The 21,915-nt window shown below is 47.8% G+C and overlaps 1 protein-coding gene across 2 annotated transcripts in view; it reads right to left on the bottom strand.

The window, feature by feature from the left end:
- Positions 1–21,445, bottom strand: part of LOC125685164 (tetraspanin-15-like) — a 39,725-nt gene extending 18,280 nt beyond the window's left edge. The window contains exons 1-5 of one of the 2 annotated variants that reach the window (XM_048928017.1): positions 20,683–21,445; positions 14,296–14,481; positions 7,269–7,409; positions 3,800–3,874; positions 1,355–1,450 (exon numbers count right to left, since the gene is read on the bottom strand). In XM_048928017.1, the coding sequence (XP_048783974.1) occupies positions 1,355–1,450; positions 3,800–3,874; positions 7,269–7,409; positions 14,296–14,481; positions 20,683–20,769 (585 nt within the window). In that variant the 5' untranslated portion in view covers positions 20,770–21,445. The remainder of the gene's footprint in view (positions 1–1,354; positions 1,451–3,799; positions 3,875–7,268; positions 7,410–14,295; positions 14,482–20,682) is intronic. The other variant, XM_048928018.1, reaches the window with a different exon arrangement.
- Between the last annotated feature and the right edge of the window lie 470 nt (positions 21,446–21,915).

The following is a 21,915-nucleotide window of genomic DNA, read 5'->3' as shown; positions in this document are numbered from 1 at the left end:
CTATGCTTGTCTGAACTGGGTAATGGCTTCAAGTCTGACCCTTACAGGTTTGTGAGCTGCCTGCTGAATGCACTACTGCATGAGAACGGCTTCATGGAGAAGGGTTAGCATGGCAGGGTTTTGTCCATAACCCACCACTGGCAATACAACTCAACCACCTGCCTCGATCCTGTGTATAACGTAGGGGCTGTGTCTGGGAGGTCCTGCGTCAGGGACTGATCCCTCCCTGTTTGGATGTTCAGTTCATTTGGAGGGATCCAAATCCCTGTGCACTGCAGGGCAGTTGCACCTGATGACCCTTCAAGGTCCTTTCCAACTCTAAGGATTCTATGATCATTGCTCTGAAGCACAGCTACCTCGGGTTTTTTAAGATGGAGGGGAGGAATAATGGGAAATAGGGACAAGGAAGACATTTTAATTTGATACAGTGCATGATCAGCAGAAGTCACAAAAAAGCTACACAGTGCATGAAATATGAGGCAACAGCAGCCAAGGCACACAATAAGTTTGGTTCAAAAAGAAGTGATAGCTGCAAGGAGAGCAGTTTATCAATCTGAAGGTTGGCCTGAGAACAGGAGACAAATGCTGCCAAGCCGTGGCAGCCTCTAAGCATTAGGTGCCATGCTTAAATAGATGCACAGCCACACAATTAAAGAAGCTGCTGCAGAATGGCCAAGCCCCAAAACAGGACTGGGTGCAGATGAGCACAGCTCTTGGGGCAGCTCGCTCACAGTGCTGCCCATGGAAAGCCAGGGACCCTTCTTTCATCCCAGTTACCAGGAGAAAAGAAATTCTTGGCAGTTTTCCCATCAAGTCAAATGCTCGCCTGGCTCAGTGACACATCTCAAAAATAGCTATCTAAGGCAGCCCACCTGGGGGTTGCTGCAGTCTTGAAGAGGCTTTTACACATCTTAGTTCATTCTTCAGCTGTTCCCCTGCAGTTTGGAATAATGACCAAAGAGCCTTCAGGAATTGGGTGCTTTCTATTAGCTATGGGGAATACAAATATCTCAGTGTCCATGCCACAGCATAGAACTGAAGGATGTTTTCATAGCACAAGGTGCTTGCCAAAAACAAAAGGGCAACTGGAAGGCAACCGCATGAAGGTTAACATGGGCAGTGGCAAATTCTGCAGCTGGGACGGATACATGTGCAGACTGGGGGATGAGAGGCCTGGGGAAAGGGATCTGTGGGTTCTGGTTGATGGTAAATCGAATCTGAGCCAGCAGTGTGCTCCTCCTTCAGCGAGGCACAGAGCGAACCACTCGTTATGCTTCCCATTCACAGCACTGCATGCTTGTAAAACTCCACGAGCCCCCTCCCCCCTTATGCCACCCTTCCTCCAAAGCCAAACCTTTTCTTGGACAAAATCCAAGATGTTCTTGAAGTCAAGGTCGTCATAATAGTGCCGAATGCCCTCCTGAATGTTGGAGTGCAGAACTGCATTCATCTGGGGACAGGAGAAACATGAACACATCTCACACTTGGAACAGACAACAGCAAAATATCACAGACTATGAAAATCATGCAGAGAAATCTTTTCATAGCATAGCATTGCTGGCTGTCACTAGAATGAGAATCTAACTTGCTGTCCCAACCCTTTTGGTGCATAACTCATCATTTTTGATCTCTCACAGCTGCACCCACCCTCCTTCACCCACCTGAGTTTTTCTATGTGCTGCACATCCAATTGAATTATTAGGGTGATGACTTCTTGACAGCTCCCTACAGACCTCCAACCTCATCTCTGACGTAGCTTTAACCCCTGGTGGGGGGTGCTCTGCATCTGGAAGAGGCAAAACAGCCTCTGATAGCCAACAGCACCCTCAGATGGGCTGCACATGGGAGCAGAGCCCTCACCAGAGCCCACAATCACCACCAATCCCAACAAACCTTCCAGTGATGCAGCCGTGTCCATGGAGCAGCAACGTGGCTCTGTGAGCTGCCTGCATCTCTGAGGGAGCTTTGATGCTTCAAATTAAATGCTAACCAAATGGAAAATGCATTTCACAGATGCATGGGAAGATTATTTGTGAGCTGGGAGCAGAGCCTCCACATGAGCTATGCTATGAGCTATGAGGTTTGCCACTTTGCTCCTGAAAAAGGGCCAGGCAGAAATGCTAATGGAGGAAAAGGGAACGTTTTCTGAGTTAGAAGTGAGGGATGAGAGGAGAAAAAGAACGTTGTTCTTCATAATTCACTCTGACATGAAAATTAGGGGTTGGGCGAACTGGGAGCAGGGAGATGAAGATGGGGAAGAGAAGAAAAAAGAAGAAAATGAAGGCATGTCAGAGTGGGAAACAAAGCCTGCCGACAGTGAGGGATCAGGTAGAGGAACTGAAAAAGCCTTTCAGAAACCACTCCTGTGAACACTGATTCAAACATTGCTCCATAGCTTTCCCAACACAACAGGCAAACCTGGGTTCTGCTGCTCCCTGTTCCTTTCCTCCCCACATGGGCTCACCCTTCAATCCCATCATCTTCCCATACGATCCCAGGATGGGGACAGCATCCCAAATGAGATCCCAGCTCCAAGTGCTGGAGATAAGGCTGCAGGGAGGACACCAAATGTGCTATCATCCCCCAAACCATCTGCATATCAACAGAGTGCAATACTCAGTTGTGCAAGATTGTTGTGCTCAATACTCAGCAGTGCAAGACCACTGTGCTCATTCCTCCTCAGCTCCCCCACTTATTTAATACAAAACCCAATTAAATCTCCTTGACTAGCTTGACAAGCACTGCTCCAAATGCAGATTTGTGCCTCCTCACAATTTTAGGTCGGGTGGTTCATCACTTGTTGGGTCTCTTTTCTCTCCGCCCCGCTGTTTGATTTCCAAATTACACATTAGATTTAAATTAGGGGATGATTTATGCACTAATGGTTTGATTCATCCCCTGAGTTCTCCTGCAAAGCTGTGATCCCCTCTCCTGCTGCACAGGGCGGTGCTGAGCATCACTACAGGGGAACAAGGGTGGAGAGAAGGAGCAAAGTCAGCGATTTTGTGCCATTTTCTATGAAAATAGAGCCAGCACGTGCCATGCCAGCACATATTGATTTCCTTTACATGGGAAGGACTCAAGTGCTCTGATTTTCCTTATAGAGCCACATCTCCCCACTGGTGCCCTGACAGCTCCCCAGGATTGGAGGCTTTTGGAGAGCTGCTGGACAGAACTGGCTGCAGCATCCATTCATCTTCCTCCCCTTCCACTTTGGGTCTCACCGAGTGCCTGAATCCCAAACCCAGCCCCAGCCCATCAGCTTTTGAAGGTTTGAAAGCATCAATTTGTCTCTGCAAAAGTGAATTGCTGTTTAGAGCCCTTACGTACATATTTTGGATGTTGCTCTCCTGGCCTGCACACCCCTCCTTCCAGCCGAGGCTGAGATTTGATATTTAATTGCATGATTGATTACAATAGTAAAATAAAACTGAATACGGTGTGCTTCCTTCAGCAGAAGCTGGGCAGCCAGGAATATTTCTATTGGAAGTATTTACCAGTCTTGCTGGTTCAGCTCTAAGTCAAACCTGTCCTCGCACACAAGTCAGCAGTTAATGTAATTGAGACAGGGAGCTTGATGAGAAGCACAAGAATTTTTGGCTGGGAGTCTGCATGGGAGCTGCTGCTGTGGTAGGAGCAAGGTGCAGCCTGAGGAGAGCAAGAACAACCAACATCTTCCATTCTCAGCTCATAGGCAGACATGATGTGAGAAGGAAATCTCCCCCCAGCACACATAGGCTGCAGCTTGCCACTGTGCTAAGCCAAGGAGCAGCTCCTCCAGCCTCCTGATGGCACTCACCTTGTTTTCAAAGATGATTTCAATGAATATCAACAGCAGCTCCGTGATGAAGATCACCAGAAGGACCCAAAAGAACTGGAAAGAGACAGAGAAGGATTAGCCCTGCTGCAAGCCAGGCTGCGTCCGCTGCCAGCACTTAGCTGTGATGAGGGAGAGCTGGAAAGCAAGAGATGCTCAGAGACACTTAGAAATCAGATCATTTCATTACGATCTCCCCAGGGAGCTCCAAATCTCCTCCAAAGATATCAGTCCTAAATTTGCTACCCAGTAGAATGAATGGCAGGAAGGAAGGATGGATCAAAAAAGAAACCAAATGTAATTTGGATGGCTAAATTCTGCGTGGGGAAACAGGCAAAATGGATGCAGTGGAGGAAAGTATTTCCTCTGGGTGGATATAGATGTGCAGAGAAATGCCAACACCTATTATGATGGAATGCCAGTCCTTGGCTGAACATTGATGTTTCCAGGCCAGGCATCCAATGGAAAGTTCTCCATCCCCAGAGCAGGGCAGTAACTCACATCTCTGACAGACTGATGGTGGCAAAAAAAAACCCCTGATCTGGAAATTGGTGTCCTGATGAAGCAAGCAACTTCAGCTGGGAGGTTTGTTATTCCTGCAGCCCACGCTCCTAAAGCTTCAGTCTTATGTGCGAGATTCCATCTGGGACCGTGCCCAACTTTGCAGAGGATGGACAGCAAAGCTCTGTTTGGCTCACATGATCTCCCCAACATTACCTTCCTCTGCGGCTTTGGAGACTCACCAGTAAAAGGAAGGTGGAAAGTTACCATGGTAACCAGCTAAAAATCCAAACAAAAATGGAAAAAAAGTAAAAAATAAAGTGAGTGGAGGTAAATTATTACCATGATATTCACTTTGGCCCCTGGTTTATTAGCAAAGCCTTGTTAGCAAGACATTGAAGCAGACATTGCACGGATCCGTGTGCCCAGAAATTATTTCCCAAGCTCAATGAGACTAAAAGCACCCCTGCAGCAGCACCCTGCTTGGTGTGCAAACCCCAAACTGCAGGGTTCTCATCAGCCTCCCTTGGCTGAGTCGTGCACCGTGTTTGTTTGCTAACAGCCAACCACTGCAGTCCTACTGGAGAAGCAGCACTGCTTTTCCCATCACCTAAATCAGCTTCTAATGGGCTGAGTTTAATTAGGCAGGGAATCCCGTAACCAAACACCTATCATCCCATAGTCAGAGACAACACAGCATGCATCAAACCCAATGGAAAAGGAATTTGAGCCAGCAGGAAGGCCAGGGTGGTGCAGTTGAGACTTCCTCACGTTCTGGCCATTGAGTGCTGCACACCGATTTCTTTGTCTCCCACTCTTTCTGTGTTTCTGCTGCACAGCTTGTCAACTCGAGGCATAAAAAGCAAGATTCACGTAATGTAATCCAGCCTGCTCCATGCGTATTGAAATCAAGGTTAATATTTCATATCCAGGAGTGTTGCCTGGTTTATAGACAAACGTGGACATATTTTGGATAAGTGCAGGGGATGTTGGCTGTACCTGGCTGTTTAGAAAAATGACTGCTTTCAAATACTTCATCAGATGAGGTTCACATCTTATTAAACCCTTTGCTTCCATGAGAGCAGCGGGTGAATGGATGAAACTGAATGAAAAGTGCAAGTTCAGTGTCAGAAAGACAGACACAGAAAGGGAGAAGCTGGCAGAGGCTGATTGCCAATCCTTCCAAGAGGCAAAGTGCAAACCTGGGGGTCATGCAGGTGATGCCCAGCTGCCCCTGGACACCACACAGTGCGTGACTTTGCCTCCAGAAGGACCAACATTTCCCTTATCAAGTACAGAAAGAAGGTTGGCAAGGAAAGCAGCCACAAGCCCCATCTGCAGCCTTGCAGACGTTCAGCCTGAATGAAAACCAAGCAGTGGCTGAATGGAGCAGGCAGACCCTTGGCTGATTGCACTGACAAAGCACAAAGTGCCTTTTGTTGTTGCTTTCTCAAGGACTGCAGCAACCATCAGTAACAGGAACACGTGTGACAGAGCAAAAACGCTGTCAATGTCTGCAATCACCCACTTACAAACGCATCGCTGCCTTTGCTACCTGCCAGACCAGGCATGAATAAAACAGCATTTTACTTTCCTTAAAAAGACTCCAGCAGCACAGTGACCGAGCAAAAACCCACCCTAAGCAACATCTAACCCTGCCTTGAGTTGCTGCAGGTTTGCAGCAAGCTGAAAAAAAATATATTAATAATCATAAAGTAAGTGGAAAAAAAAATCGCAAAGCAAAAGCAGCGCGCTGAGGAGCTGCAGAGTGTGAAGCAAAAGCTTCACGAAGGAAAAATAGCCTTAAAATAACCCTCAGCTGCCAATTTATCTTGCTCAAGTTGTCTGGCAAAGGGAAAAGATTCTCAGTTGTCATTAAATTAACACTTGCTGCAGTCAGCTGCCCTTAACGAAGCTCGTCGCTTTGCATACACCTGCAGCTGCGCCTTCCCAGGTAGCCTCCAAGTCTTTCTGCCATCTCCGTGTGTCAGGTGGGATGTCTTGCTGCAAAGTTTGCTCTCCCAGAAGCTTAAAGATCACCTGAAATCCTCGGTTGATGCACAGCAAGCACTTCTAGACGTGGGATGGATTGATAGAAGAGTGCAAAGCTGAGAGCGTTTCATTTCCAGATCACGGGCATCATGCAGCCATCTCCAATTAAACACACCCACACCAGGGCAGAAAGGATTGCCATGGGTCAGGGATGGGTGGGTATTTCTGGAAGGTTGGATGCCTCGGGGTGAATAAACCATGCAGGGATTCAGCCCATGCAAAGTGCCTGCAGCTGTGGATGGAGGCAGAGCATTGCTCCGTGCTGCTGAGCTCTCAGCACTCTTGTGGCCACAAGAGGCTCAAATTTGCCTGAGTGTGACACGAATGGCATTTGGGATGGTGAAGGAAAGCTCTGTTTGCCAGGGATGTGGAAGGGGAAAGATGCAGCCACAAGGATGGGAAAGAGCTCCTGGAGCCATACAGAATAGAACCATAGGACAACTAGGGGTGGAAAGGACCTCCAAGACCACTCAGTCCAACCATCCACCCATCTCTAGTATTTCCCTCAGTAATGTCAAGGCCCATCTAAATGCCTCCTGAACGCCTGCAGGGATGGTGACTCCATACCCATTCCAGATCTCTTTCAGAGCTTTTCCTAACGTCCAACCTGAGATACAAGAGTCTCAATTTAATACAAACACCCTCATGGAATGTTTTATCCTTGTTGTGAGCACTCTCAATCCTCCCCTTGGAATGGGCCTGCTTGCATTTGCACAAATATGCCACCATATCTTATTTTTGTCCATTTCTATAGTTGCTTCCCAAGGGAAGGAGCTCAGTCAGCCCACTGAAACCTACACAGGAAAAGGGTTGGGATCTGCTAACACCAATAGCAGGTTGGCAAGGGATGGAAAGCCTGGATTCGTTGCCAAGATTAAAAGAAACTCATGCAATTTACCTTCTCTTTTTGTGAATCACAACGTGGGAGGGGGGAGGTGGGGTCACACACACAGGAGTCTGCAGCAAAGCAATCCTTTGGTTTTGGACATCTGGAGAGGGATGTGGTTATTCCTTCTGAGACTTTGCAGAGCACCTTCTTCTATAGAAAAACAGCAATAATCCCTTCTGTCACTGTGGCCTGGGATGCTGCTTCATGCAAACAGTGGTGTTTTAGTTACAGGACACGCAATTTGCCTCTCCTGCCCCTCTGCCCATCCACCTCGCTGGGTTTCACACATGCATTTGCCAAGCTTCGAGTTGAAATACACATTTCCTCCATGCTTCACCATCTGAATGACCAAGAAACCTGTTTTCAACTCCCAGTGGGCTGGCAGCCTTGTAAATAATTGGCTGGGACGACCAAAGAGCCCCAAGCACACAGCATGGTCCACCCAACAGATACACAGCCCTGTCTGCACCCTGTCCCATAGATGCCAGCTCTCCAAATATGCCCCTCTCTGCTCCCCACGCCTATCAGAAAAGCATTTCTTTCCCTCATTTGGGTTTTTACAGACTTTCAGCCTCTACCAGATTGCCATCACCTCCATCTTTGTAAAAGTCCTGTGACCTGGAACTAGAACAGGTTGCCCTCGGAGGCTGTGGAATGCCATGGAGGCATTTGAGGCCAAGCTGGATGTGGCTCTGGGCAGCCTTGTCTGGTGGTTGGCGACCCTGCACACAGCAGGGGATTGGAACCAGATGAGCACTGTGGTCCGTTTCAACCCAATGCCATCCTATGATTCTACAACCCTCCACTCCCATTCTGAGACCAAGACAGATGTTGCAGTGCACCAGGCAGAGCTACAACACAAAAAAAAACACACAAAAGGAGGGTTTTATGAAGGCCCACTAATTCACTGCAAGGAGGGCTGTTCTTATTGCAGTTGATGATACAGGGATGAGATTAAAAAAGAAAGAAACCTGCACAAGTCAGAGCAAGCACCAAGTAAAAGAACACAACGTGCTGGGAGTTTGCTGGTGATGCTCAACATAAGAGCTCTGGGAAGAATAAAGCATGCCTTTTGTTGCTTGCAAAACCATCCCCAACCACTCCTAGAATGACAGCAAATGGAGACACAGCAAGAAATTGAATGTGAAAGTGGAAATAATCAGTGTGGCAAAGGAATCATTCACTCCTGCAGGGCTCCAGCTCCCTCGTTTCCTCCGGAGTCAAACCTGGGCCAAGAAAATCCCCACTGGAAGCACATTGCAGTGATTAAAGAGCCCCAATCAAGTGGTGACTAACCCTTAAAGAAGGAGATCAGCCACTACTGCCTGCAGAAAGTTCCTCTTGCTGCCCTGGGGTTCCTGCTTTGTCTCAGGCAAATGAAATGATAATGATTGCAATAATGATAATGCAAAAAAAAAAAAAAAAAAAAAAAGGATTCAAAGGAGAACTAATTAAGAAGGCTGGGAGGCCCTTGCAAAGCTTTTTCTGACTATATATTTTCCTATTTGTTGTGTTGGAACGTTTGCAGATCTGCCCCACTGCTGAGAGTGCAGCGGATGAGCACAAAGCACAGAGCAGCTCAGCCCCAAATCCTGTCCCACCTCACCTCATACACACTGTGCTCCTTTCACCCCAAGCGTTTGCTCCAGAGCTGGTGATGGGCTCAGCTCCCCAGAAAACCTGAGCACCGCTGCTATGCAAACCTCAGGCTCCCTCATTTATCCCCACCCCCTGTGCAGCAAAGCAGAAAAATCAAGCCAGCGGTGGTTTTGTTTAGAGAGCTTCTGATCAGAGCACTGTATAATCAGTGGGCTTAGCAAGGAAATGTATGTAGATCCTCAAACAAACCTCTGTGGGAGGGAGTTTCTTCCATTACTTTCTCCAGTGGGCTCTATTTGTGTGCTGATTACCAGGAATTGCCTTCTGAGGGTTTTGACCAACACCACTGAAAGCTGTTGATATTGAGGTACCCAAAGGAAGCTCTTCACTATTGATGCAAAGACTGCACCCCAAGGAGCAGCAAGCTTTGAACCCTAGGAAGCAAAGACAGACCCCAGGCTGCAAAGAGCAATAGGAGATTGCAGTGATGATTTGCACGAGGCGTGCTGCAGTTAACCTTCAACCTACAGGGAGAAAAAGAAGGAGGACAAAGTTCTGGTGATCTGCTTGCACCAGCAGTTGCAACACTGGATGCAGCTGCGTGGCAGCTTTTCTCATGTAATGCTGCAACCAGAAGGAGCATTTACTTATCCCATCTTCCACTGGCTGTGGTGTTTAATATCCCACACAGTGCACTGCCAGGCCAACAGAGAGCTGCCAGCCCAGTGACTGCATGGCTCTCTCAGTTATTATGTGTAGCAATTAGAAATTCACACTAGTTTTGAGGAGCCCCCAAACCTTCATCTTTTGCAATCCAAATTTGCAGCCATTTCTCTGAAATCTGCATCAGCCCTGCTTGAAACAGCATCCAATGGGACAAAGCAAGCAGTGGGGCCTCTTGCCATGGCCAAGGCAGCAGGGACAAACCTTTTGCCTTGCTCAAACCCTAACCTTAAACCCTAGACCCTAAACCCCATCCCTAACACCTCTGCCTAAACTCTAATCCTAACCCTAACCCCAACTTCAATCCTAATCCCAAATGTAACCCTAATCCCTAACTCTGACCCTATCCCTAAACCCCAAACCTAACCCAGCACAGCACAGGGACAGCAGTGCCTGTTTGCAGCCCTCAGGAGTGTTTCTTTACAGCAGATATTCAAGGGACTGCTTCTTTTTGCAGGCCTGGAGCTGAGCATCCCACAGTTAATCACTGAACCGGGTACCCTACACAAATGCTTTGCCCCAACTAAGAACCACGGAACCAAGTGGAATTAGCCTGAATCAAGTCTATGAGGAGTTGGAGTGCCAGCAGTGCACCCAAAGCACCACTTCCTTTAAATTGCTTTACGTAGTGCTTCCAGATGTGGGAAAAAACAAGTGGAAGTTGCCACTCACTGATGTTTTCACATCTGCTGGTTGAAGTGGCTGCTGTTGGTAATGAATTAGTGCTGGCGATGTGGCACAGGGATGCTCTGCAGGGCTCCGTTGCGACAGAGGTTTTCTGTGTCATTTCTGCCCCTTTTTTTCCATCTGCTTGGGAACAAAACCAGCTGCTCAGCCCCGCTCAGATCTCAAAGTGCTCCTTCACACACGGCCCCTCTGATTGCTTTTGTTCAGAAACAGTGAGGGCCACAAAGCTTCAAATCACTGTAGTATCTGACTATCTTCAGGGGGGAATTTATCTTGCTGGGAGGACAATTCTCCACTCACACAATAGCTCTGTGATTGCCACCCACAGAGTTTGCTCCCTCTCCCAAACCTGAAAAGGAGACATTCGCTAGCATTTAATCTCCCTATTTACACGTGCAATCAGAAGCTGTAAAGGGAAAAGACACACTCCAAGCCCTGCTTTGGAAGTCATGTCCTGGCCTCAGAGGTAAAATAATAATAATAAAAAAAAAGCAAATTAAATAAAAGTCAAAGCTGCAAGCGGTTGCCTGTTTGCTTTTCACATCTTGGCACTGCTTACACTTGGAAACAGCACATAGATCAATAAATATATCTGTATTTATACATGTTTATATATATACACACACATATATGGATACATAGAACTTGAGAAGTCCAGAAGAGTGAACGCAGCAGCTGATCCTGTAAACCCAAAGACTGCAGACCCAAAGTCAAATCCTGCCCTATGTGACAGGGCAGAAAAAGAGGGACCCAAAAGGCTCCCCAAAAGAAGGGAGACAAGTTGGATTTCTGCTCCTACTTCAGCTTTTGTTTCTCTCTTGCACTGCATAGAACAAATGCAAATCTGCAGAAGCTGGGCTTATCCCAGTGCAAGAGATGCAGGGAGCAGCCTGTCCCATGGCATTTCCAGACCTTACACCAAACCCACCCAGCTCCCACAGCCATCTTGCTGAGAGCAATGCTGATTTTAGAATCAATTTGCTAAACCTTTCGTTCTGAACTTGCTGAGAACAGAAGCTTTATCAGACAGCTTCCGATTATTCAAGCCTGGAACAGCAAATGAAAACTTGCTGCTGAAGCAGAAGCTTCCAACCCACTTTTAAGTGCAAGTCTTCCCAACATGTTGGCCAACCCTGGACCCCTCCATGGTGCTCGTGTTGGAATTGTGTTTTAGTGTTTCTATTCAGGTGCAAGCTGACGGGTTTTCGTGGGGCACAGCAATATTTTCTCCTAAATAGAGAAGAACTTACTGCTCTCTGAATGAGCAAGGCATATTTTTAGATGTTTTAGATACAATTTTAGATGTAGAGGCAAGATGTAGAGCCAATTTTATCCGTGATTTTAAGTTCAGAGCAATATTTTTGCCCATCACTGTGAGTGTGTGGTCCCAGGAAATGGCAGGTATGAGTGTTCAAGGCAGCTACAGCACATCTCCACGTGTCTCTTTGGGGATCATGCACTGAGTTTCCATAATCATCAATACACACCATTTTATTCTGTCTTATTGTACATTCTCCAGGGTCTGCCCTCAGCCTGCTTTTGGAGCTCAGGGTCGACCTCCCTTCCCCGTGGTCCCTGCATCATCAAATTCCCACCCGAGGTCAATTGATTGCAAAGTTCACTAAGGAATAATGTGAATAATGTCTTTTCAAAGCTCTGCCTGGAGAAATGTGGGGAAAAAAAAAAGGTATGAAACCATTTCTGCAAAAGGAAAGTGACCCTGAATGGGTTGGTGCATGGGAGACCACGTCCTCTCTGAATGCAACCAAGGAAGAATTGAAAGGAGCCTTTCCAAATTCAGCAGCTGTAAACTTCCTACAGATTCATGGCCTGAGCACTCATTTCTGAATGATGGATAGAAACACTGATGCACAATTCCAACATAAAATCAATGGAGAGTTCCAGGGCTGCCAACATGTTTTGCTGATATGAGCTGGTGGAAGCACAAAAAGGCATTAATTCAGTGCCACAAAACCATGCTAACATCAATGGTCTTTCCAGTCTCACTAGGGAACTGTTGTAAGCTAATGGTATGAAGAGCTTCTGCTGGGTAAAGTGCACCTCCACTGGGAAAGCCTGCTGTCACCTTATCTTCTTTGTGCTGATGCTCATCAAGCTGAATAGATCTGTAGAGGAAACAGCGTTTCAGCTCAAAGGCAGGGAACTAGGCTTGATTCATTACCAGAAATACCATTTCCCCTGTTTGCTGCTAGAAAAGGGATCGTTGATGTGACTTTGGGCCATTTGTGCCACTCTGCAGCCAACAATTGACCAAGGAGCCTCGAGTAACCCTAAAAAAACCAAAATCACAATGTATTTCAACGCACAAAGTCAACATCCCCCTTCTTACATCCTAGCCAAAAGAGCTGCAAGGGTTGTTGTGCTTGATAACTTGCACATGCTTTATTTATTCCACACAGCAGGCGTGAAGCTGGTTATATCTAAAGGGAGACAAAAGCAACCCAAATGGGCAGGATTACTTTTTTCTCAGCTGTGCCACTACAGAATTGATTTGACTGACAAGCTGTGAAATGCAGTTAATGAGCTTGGGTTTCTGTTGGCCCCCGTTGCTACAAGGATGACAGTTCCTACCCTCTGATGTGTCAATTTCCCACTTCTAAAGTCAGCCAAAGAAAAAGAGCATTAGCCCTGAAACTTAAGGAATTATTAGCAGAGAAAGGAAGATATTATCAGAAATTTGAAGTAATTATCCTTCTTTGGAATAATCCTCGATAGGATGAACACAATGCCATGTAGTGAAAAGTGAGATGGAGGAAAAAAGAAGATGTAATTTACTCGACAAGCAACAGAACTTCAGCTTTGGCAGAAAAATGTCATCTGGGTTTATGGCATAAAGAAACACAGAGCTTTTCCTGTTGTTTGGGTGGACAGCAAAAAGAGGGTTATGTTCTGGAGATATAAGTCAGCCCAGGGATAACGCGGAGTTCACAAAGAAAGATACAATTAATTTGATAGGGAATTAATTGAAAACTGTGATTATTTTTAGCAAGCAAGCTATCGGTGCTACTTAAATACCACAATTAAATACCTGGGCAGGACTGGGCTGGCCACTAATTTAGAGACTCCTTCAAACACAGGTCAGGAGGTGACTCGTCCAGAGCTCTCCAGCAGAGCACATGATATCACACTGCAACAGGGAGCAGCTTCCATCCCAGCCCCCCTCCTCAATGCAGTGCAAACCACCACCGACCACACGTGGCATGAAACAAGATGTATTGGAAAGCAAGGATATTTTCAGCCAGTAACACGGGAGCAAAGACAATACAGGCTTCCCGATCAGTATTAATTTGATATGCAAATGCTGAGCAATTTTTAAAAGCAATATTGCAAGGCAGTGGAAGGGAGTGCTAGCTTCCCAGTGTTTGATTTTAATAAGCGAATCAGCTCAAATCAGTGGGAGGGGAGGCTGTTATGGGGGTTATTAGCATGCAAGGCACACACACACCAGCAGGAAGGCTCTGTAGACCAGCACAGAATATTCATCCAAAGCATCTTCCTCACTGAGAGAGCATTGGTCACAGCTGAAAAACCAACTGAGCTGTCACCGAGTTTGTCAGTGGACGCCAGCCTGGGCTGAGCATGATGGATGAGCTACGTCCCCATTTGCAGGCATTTGCTTATAACATAGCTTATAAACTCCTGCAGCCTCCAGCTCCTTGCTGGGGTCTTGTACCAGATCTGCAGGTTGGTGGCTCTGCCTGTAGCAGGGGGGTTGGAACTCGATGATGCTTGGAGCCCCTTCCAATCCAAGCCATTCTATGATTCTGCTGGCATTCTTGCTGCCCCAAGAGGAAGGCAGCAGCTTCCCAACGATGTGGATAACTGGCTGCCAGCTCTGCAATCTGTACACGTAACTTTGCCCCATTACTGTCCACTGGCTTCACGGCTGAGCTAAAAGCATTGAGAGGCACACCCTTACTGTAATTCATGGTGGTGACTCATTAGGATACGTTAATTTCCCTCCTTGAAACCAAGCAGACCAACCCGGCAGCAGCGCCAGCCTTACTATCTTCAGAAGTGTCCGGTTGTCCCTGAGGCTCCCCACCATGCCGACGAAGGAGACGCTGAACATGGTGAAGCCCAGCAGAAGCAGGATGATGGCTGGAGCGAGGAACATCCCTTCCAAGGTTTTGTGCTTCTGCCTCTCCACTTCGGCATAAATCCCAATGCACAGGATCACGAGGCCGATGATCTACGAGGAAAGTGTGAGATGTGCATCAGATGCCAAAGGGAAAAAAATCAGAAACTCTGAGGAAAAGGTGGAGGTGGAAGAGATCCCAGAGGAAGAAAAATGTCCAGTGTACTGCTAGATAAAAACACGATGGGTGAGCTGATGGGTCAGACCCAAAGGGTGACTGATAGAAAATGGGGTTCCATCAGGGTTCCATCTCCCTCCATGGCAGCCCTACATCTCCCTCACAAAGGAGCTGCATTTTGCAAGGTTTTTCCTTTCCCCATTCATCCAATGCACCTGGCTGCTCAAGCTGACCCTTGCCCTGGGTTTACAGACCCTGGGCTGTATACAGCAATACTGCCAGCCCATCCACCCGAACTGCCACCCATAGACCAGTCCCCCAAATTACTCATTTCACTCCAGCACCTCCCTCAAGCACCACCTTATACCAAAACCCATAGCAAGCCACTCGGTCTTTGCGCCATGGATGAAAAACATCATCAAATGTAGCAACGGATTATTTATGACCATCTTCCTCCCCTCTCTCCAATAAAACAGCCCTAATTGAAAAAGAGAGCCCAAGGGTGCCAGGATAAAACAGGGCTCTGAAAAGGGCTATTTTCATCTCTTTGGTTCCTACAGATGAAAGCCAACACGGAGATTCCAAGCACTCGGAGCTGTCAGAAGCCATTCCCAGCACAACCAGCATGAAGCTGACTCCTGGAAAGGTCAGAGTGGAAAGCAAGGAGCATCCCAAGTGATTTTCCTGCTGCTTTTTGCAGCTCCACCATCCTGCATCTCAGTAAGAAAATACTGCAGGAAAGCCTCAGCTCAATGAGGAGAAAACCTCCTTTTCTCACTCCTTTTTCCATTGCTTTACCTTTCCAAGAGGCTCCATTTCTCCTTAACGAATTCACTCAAACCCTTCTGGTTAATTTGTGTTGCCGATTCAATCCTTAATTTTCCTGCACAATCCTTTTGGAGGAATGATTTATTTTCTTCTCTACTCTGGCTGGACTCTATTTGTGGAGTTACTGCACTCAGTTTATGTTTAGCCATCCCTGTCCACTCCCAGGCTACATCTCACTTACAGAGAAACTGAAATCGCCCAGAAAGTCAAGTCCAGATCTGTGATATTTGCAGACTGTTCAGCTGCAAATATCTAAACAGGTGGGCCTATTCCTGATAACAGGCTTTTCATCCATTTCCTTCTTTATCCTTTATTTTAAGCACCAGCTTGGCTCGTTGGGATTAGGCTTGATGTAATGCTTCTCTCTTACAGCACATCCCAGGAGTTAGATGTGCACACTATGCTTGTAATCTCCACTGCTCCTCCTGCATGCCAATCAGAAACACTTTCTCCTTTTTAATTCATGATCTGCGATGCAAATTAGGGAAGAGGCCAGGAAAACATATAAAAGAAACCCAGGAGTGGGGCTGAGGGCTGTGCACTCAAGGGACAGATGAGGCATCTTACACAGACTGGGCTTCATCTGCTACCAAGGGAGAGAAAACAAGGAGGGTTTTCAGGCTGCATTAACAACAGCCTTCCCAAGGCTGAACTGTTTGGGTTTCCCAGGGCTGAATGTTTCCTTGAAACATTCCAAGCACGTGGCATGCAGGAGTCCTTCCTCCCAGCATCACCATCGTCCCAGACAACCCTGAGCACACACCTCCAAATTTTCTCTTACCCAAGACTAACAAGTGAACTGGAAGAACCAAAATTAGCAAATGCTCGGCTGCTCTGCCTGAATTTCTCACCTCTCTCTGCTCAGCTCTTGGCTTATGAAGTCCCCCAGCATTCTGCAACCCGTTCTGCTAAAGGTCGCCACTGCAGGCTGGAACTTCTAGTTAGAAATGAGATGAGTTGCTGCTCCTCAAAGCACCTTCAGGCATGAGAAGGCACCTCACAGAGCAACGCACACCCTGAGGAAAGGGATGGATATACCAGGACCTCTCCCAGCAATGGGAGACTGCAAGGAATTAATTGTGAAGCCAGGAATATAATGAGTTTCCTAAGGACAAGAGGGGATTGATGCTCTAAGGACAAGAGGGAACTGAAGGGTGGCAAAGGGATTTTGATGAAAAATAGCTGGGGAAAAAAATTCCCTGAAAGCAATGTTTCTACTGAGAAACAGTGGATTATGGAGCAAGTTGGCAGTGTCAAAGCCTTCACAAATGAGCTCATCAGCTGAAGAAGAGCACAGAAAGCAGCAGGAAGAGATTGCACCACTCCCTGCAAAGCCTGGCTGCTCTGGTTTCCATCACTGGGTTCATTTTGGAGGGGTTGTTTTTGCCATATGAATTCAGCCAGCACAGATCTTTCTGATTCCTGGCATCACAGCTGCTTTCTACCACACGCGCTCAGTGACGTGCTAAGGTACATAATGAAGTCTGTCAGTAAACCCTCTGTAGTTACACACCAACTGCCCAGTGATCACCTTAATGCAGTGCAAACTCAGCCAGCAGCTGCCCATAATGAGCGCTCTGCAATGCATCCAAGAGAAAAAGCAAACCTTCACTTACTGTCTAACGAGAGGATGATTATCCCATTTCTGCATAATCACTGTGGGATCAAACTGCCACTGTGGAGAAAGGCAGTGCTCTGATGGCAAAAATAAAGACAAAAAGAGCAGGGGGATTCTGAGGGCAGAATCCCTGCCAAAGCAGAGCAACCTCGCAGCCTGCCAGGGGCCAAGCAGCAGGCATGGCTCTCCCCAGGGTGATCAGCATTAATGAGATGAGTCAGTGTTAATGGCAGGCAGTAATTTCTCCTCATTCAGGAACACCGAAAGTCACAACAGTGGATTCAAACCCAGGCAGACAGGTGATGCGTCCCAGTTTTGGCTGGAATAGGGTTAATTTTCTTCTTAGCAGGTTGCATAGTGCTGCGCTTTGGATTTAGGATGAGGACAGCGTTGATAACGTGCTGATCACAGAATCACAGAATCACAGAATCACCCGGGTTGGAAGGGACCCCAAGGCAAAATTCTACGGAGGGACCGACGCCATTTTGCCACCAAACGCCGCCATTTTGCCATCAAACGCCGCCATTCTGCCACAAAATGCTGCCATGTGGCCACAAAATGGCGCCATTCTGCCACCAAACGCCGCCATTTTGGCACCAAACACCGCCGTTTTGCCACCAAACGCCGCCGTTTCGCCACGAAATGCCACCATTTTGCCACAAAATGCCACAAAAAACCCCCCTGCCTAGCAGGGCCACCAAACATACACATACACTGATGTTTTAGTTACTGCTGATTAGTGCTTATGCTAAACAAAGAACTCAGGTTCTCATGATGTGACAGAGGGGACAGGGGCTGAGGGGACAGAACCAGGACAGCTGACCTGAACTGAACAGATAGAGACCAGAAAAAGGGCACAAACATTCTGCCTATGGAGGCGACTCTTGTCAGCCACGAAGGGGAGACATCACTTCAAGGAAGACCTGCTGTGTTTCCCAAACAAATGAATACCTGTGGAGAAAGGTGCCTGGTACCAGAGGGAATCAGCTGTTCTGGAGGAGATGTGTGATTTTGACCTGGTCAACGAGCAGCCATCCCAAGATTCAGATGCCTACCAGCCCAACTCACTGGCACCAATGGCCTGGAAACACAGAGAGAAGCCAAAGGTGGATGACACAGCTGTCATGCCTCAACCACACGAAGAAAATCTCCCTTCCTCCCTCTGGGTCTGTGTGTTGGCTGTGGACAAACACTGCCAAGAGCTTCAGCAACTCAGAGAGAATCTATCTTCCTTCCCACCAGTACAGAGCAGTTGCTCATCCATTAGAAGTAAGAATTCCTCTGCTTGAAAAAGGATATAGTGAGTATGCACCGTGATGCTTACTAATTTCCTTCCTTTTCTGTCCTGTTAAACTGTTTTTATCTCAACCCATAGGTTTTACCTTTTGTTTCCGCTCTCCCCATCCTACTGAGGCGGGAGGAAACACTGACTGCATTCAGACATGGAAAAACAGAATGCTCCCGTTTGAAATAAAATTGAAAACAGAGCTACTTCACCTCTGACAAGCAGCCAGGACGATGAATGGTGTTAAATCTGATGGTATAAAAGCAGCCAGGAGGCCTGTGGCATGCTGGCTGTCACACACCTTCTGCCTCTCATCACATAAGCACAAATATCCAATGCCTGGCAGATGCAATGCAGAGAAAATAAAAAAAAACAGAGCTACCTGCAGGGTAACAGACCTCTTTTGCTTATTTTCTTGGAGTGTAGACCAGGTCTCCAGCAGCTCTGGGAGATGATGAAACCCTCAAGGGGGAAATGGGAGGTAATGCAATGGGCTGTAATGGGCTCACAGCAGTGCTCCATAGGAAGCTCCTGCCTAACACACAGCTCTCCAACCTCTGGGCAATTGGCTCCATGCGTGGTCTCAAGCCACTCTCTGGTTTATCCTACACTCCTTTGCTGATTTTCCCACCTATACGTATTTACTTTCATTACAGAAAAGGGCTGGAAAGGATCCAATGTTGTTCTTTTCTCCGTTGAACCAATTCCCTGCAGGCTGGACAGAAAACCACATCACCTCCCCTTCCAAGTCTCCTCAGTCCTTCCCAGTGAATTATTCTGAATGCTTCTCCATGGGAGGTGCTACGTTTTCAAGGCCTTCACTCAAAGCAACACAACGTGTCTGCACAGTAATTACTATCGAGTGCATTTGGCTGCAGCAAAACAGCCCCCCGTCACGTCTGGTTAATGAGATGGGAGAGCTGCTGGATGGACACAGTCACTGCGTGCATCTCCAGAACTGGGTCAGGGGGCTGGAAAGGCTGTGAGATCCGTGTGGATTCAACAGAGCAATGGCAAGCACAGGGACCTCCTTGGGGTCCACAGGGAGCACACACATCCCTGGTTAAAGGCAGGCTGGGTCAGAGCCATTCCAAATCACCTTTTTGCAGCTACTTCTCAGTTAATGAGGAATTACTGAGACTCTTCTTGCTCGCAGGCTGGACCAGCCACACACTGCTGTGTACCCCACAGACTGCCCTGTCTCTCTGTGCACCCATCCATCAGTGCATGGCATTGCACATCCCCTTGCTAATCTGCATTTGCAAAGCACAGCCAAGAGCTACGGTCAGGCAGCTTGGAATTAAAACAAAACAGCACTTCTTCCTCATCCTTACGGCTGCTTTAAGGCATTTCCAGGAAAGCAAACCTCAGATCCGTGCAGGAAACAAAACCCCAGTGACAGGGGGTGGTGATGAATCTCTCACTCACACTCAGAGGTGAGACGATGCAGTTCTCCAACCCCAGGAGTGAGAGCTGCCCTCCCATGAGCTCACCAAAAGAACAAACAAATCAATAAGGGGCGAGGGAGGCATTTTCAAGCTTTGTTTGCAACCCTATTTACTCTTCAACCTGCCCAGGAACACCAGAGATGTTTGTGTATTCAATTACTCTGAAACAATTAGGCACACATGTCACTACACACACCCAGGCAGCACGAGTGCATGGGGCAAAGATGATTAATTAGCTGCCAGGAGGAAATACCTGTAAATGCTATGGACTGGATTATGCAAGGTTAACCCTAGGAAGGTGCCAAGCTCACACGGAATTTGTTAACCAGGGGCGCACAGAGCTCTGGTGAGGGGATTTCCTGCTGATTCCCCAGGCCTCAACACATGCTTACACCTTCCAGCTGCAGGAGAAGCCTCACCCCACCACATCTGCCTCAATGGTTTGAAACTGCTTAACGATAAGAGTTACTTTTCCTCTCAAAATAACCAGCCTGGTCCAAATAACCACCGCTGCCACATCCACACCAATGGGTTCTGCCAGCTGCTCCAGCCCCATCCCCATCAAAGCACGTGAAGCGAATAGAACAGCGCTGCTGCCCGGTGACCCCTTGAGTGATCAAAGTGTTAAATCTGTGTTTGCTGAGTGCTTTGAAACACTGCTCGCTGCCACAGGGCATTTCCAGGAGCTGCTCTGGGGGTGGGCGGTCCGAGGACGGTGCTTTTAAATGCATCAAAAGCTGCAGTTTTCCCTACCATGGACCAGCTGGGACCCTTTTTTTCTTTTTTGCTGATGTAAGAGGGACTCTGCGAAACACACAGCACAGCACCAGGTTTTATAGTAGAGATTTGATTCCTGGAAGGAGGAAATTTGGACACTGGAACATGAAAATTGAACCCATGGGGGTGTCACCGTGGGGAACAACAGCAGGAAAAACAGCAAAGCAACCCGAGCACCTACCGAGAAGAGAGTGGCATAGGTGGACAAAGCGAATTTGACGCTGTAGTAATAGAGGAGGGAGTTTCGGCACTCGGAGCCCTGTGCCATCCCGGGGCGGCCGCTCGCTGCCTGCCAGACCCTCCCCGCTCCGGCTGCTGGGGAGCGCAGACATGCGCCCGATGCTGCTGCACGCACCACCAGCCTTCAACTTGAACTGCTTCCTCCTGGCAGGGACCCAGCCTGAAAGAGGGAAGGCAGAAACGCGAACAGCCGGAGTTAACCCTTTGCTGCGCCTGCTGCTCGCCTTTGTTGCCGAGATCGACGGCGGAGCTCCGTGCGGGAAGGTTTAATTCGGTGGACGTTCTGCGGGGGTCTCCGGAAAATTGTTAGTGGGGTTGCAGGCAGGATCTCTTGGCATTCCAGGAGTGCTGGCAGAGCTGGGGGTGATCCTGCAGTGATGTGTCTTGCAGCAGCAGAGAGCGAGCGGCAGCTCCAAATGGAACAGAAATGGAGCAGATTTCCGCCAGGCGATCGTTTGGAGCTCGGTGCTGGAGAACAAAGTCCGTGTTTGCCTGCTGCAGATGGGGCAGAGCCTCGGCTTCAGCTCTGCCTCGAGCCTGCAGCTGCCTGGGTAGGAACATGGAAACAGAAGAGGTGTGTGGAGCGGGAAAGCAGCAGCATGAGACCATACAGGAGGGGTCTCCATATCAGCCTCCACAACATGGCTGTGAAAATGGAAAACGGGAGAGAAGATTCATGTTTAACAAAAAGAGCAAAAGTGAGGCCGGAGGAGCTGGGAAATGGATTAAGGAAATGGTGGACGGATTAAGGGAAATGCAGCCACTGCTGTGATGTTGCTTCCTTGATGCTGGGAAGCGCTTGGGATTACCAGCAAAGGGAAAAACCTTCATTTCTGCAGTGTGCTGCAGTTTGGAGAAGTAAAGAAAAAAGCACTGCTGTCCACTGCATGGTTCATTACCCTGGGAAGTGTTTTAAAAAGCCCCATCAGTTGATGGGAAGGCAGCAGTGGTGCAGTGCTTCTCTCTTGCAGAGAGAAAAGGAGAATTATAGTGAGGTTTGGAGAAGTGCTGTGACTCAGGGCTGCACCCAAATGCTCGGCCCCATATTTACCCATCTATGGTGCTAGAGTTTCTCACATCAGGTCTTAGGAGATGAAGAGCAATTCAGCACAGCAAAAGAGCATACCCCACAGTCCTTTTGGTCACCATCCTGCTTTCACTGGTTGTTATACAA

This window comes from Lagopus muta, chromosome 27 (genome assembly GCF_023343835.1).
Source record: "Lagopus muta isolate bLagMut1 chromosome 27, bLagMut1 primary, whole genome shotgun sequence".
NCBI lineage: Eukaryota > Metazoa > Chordata > Aves > Galliformes > Phasianidae > Lagopus > Lagopus muta.
This window is presented reverse-complemented; position numbering and strand designations above follow the sequence as displayed.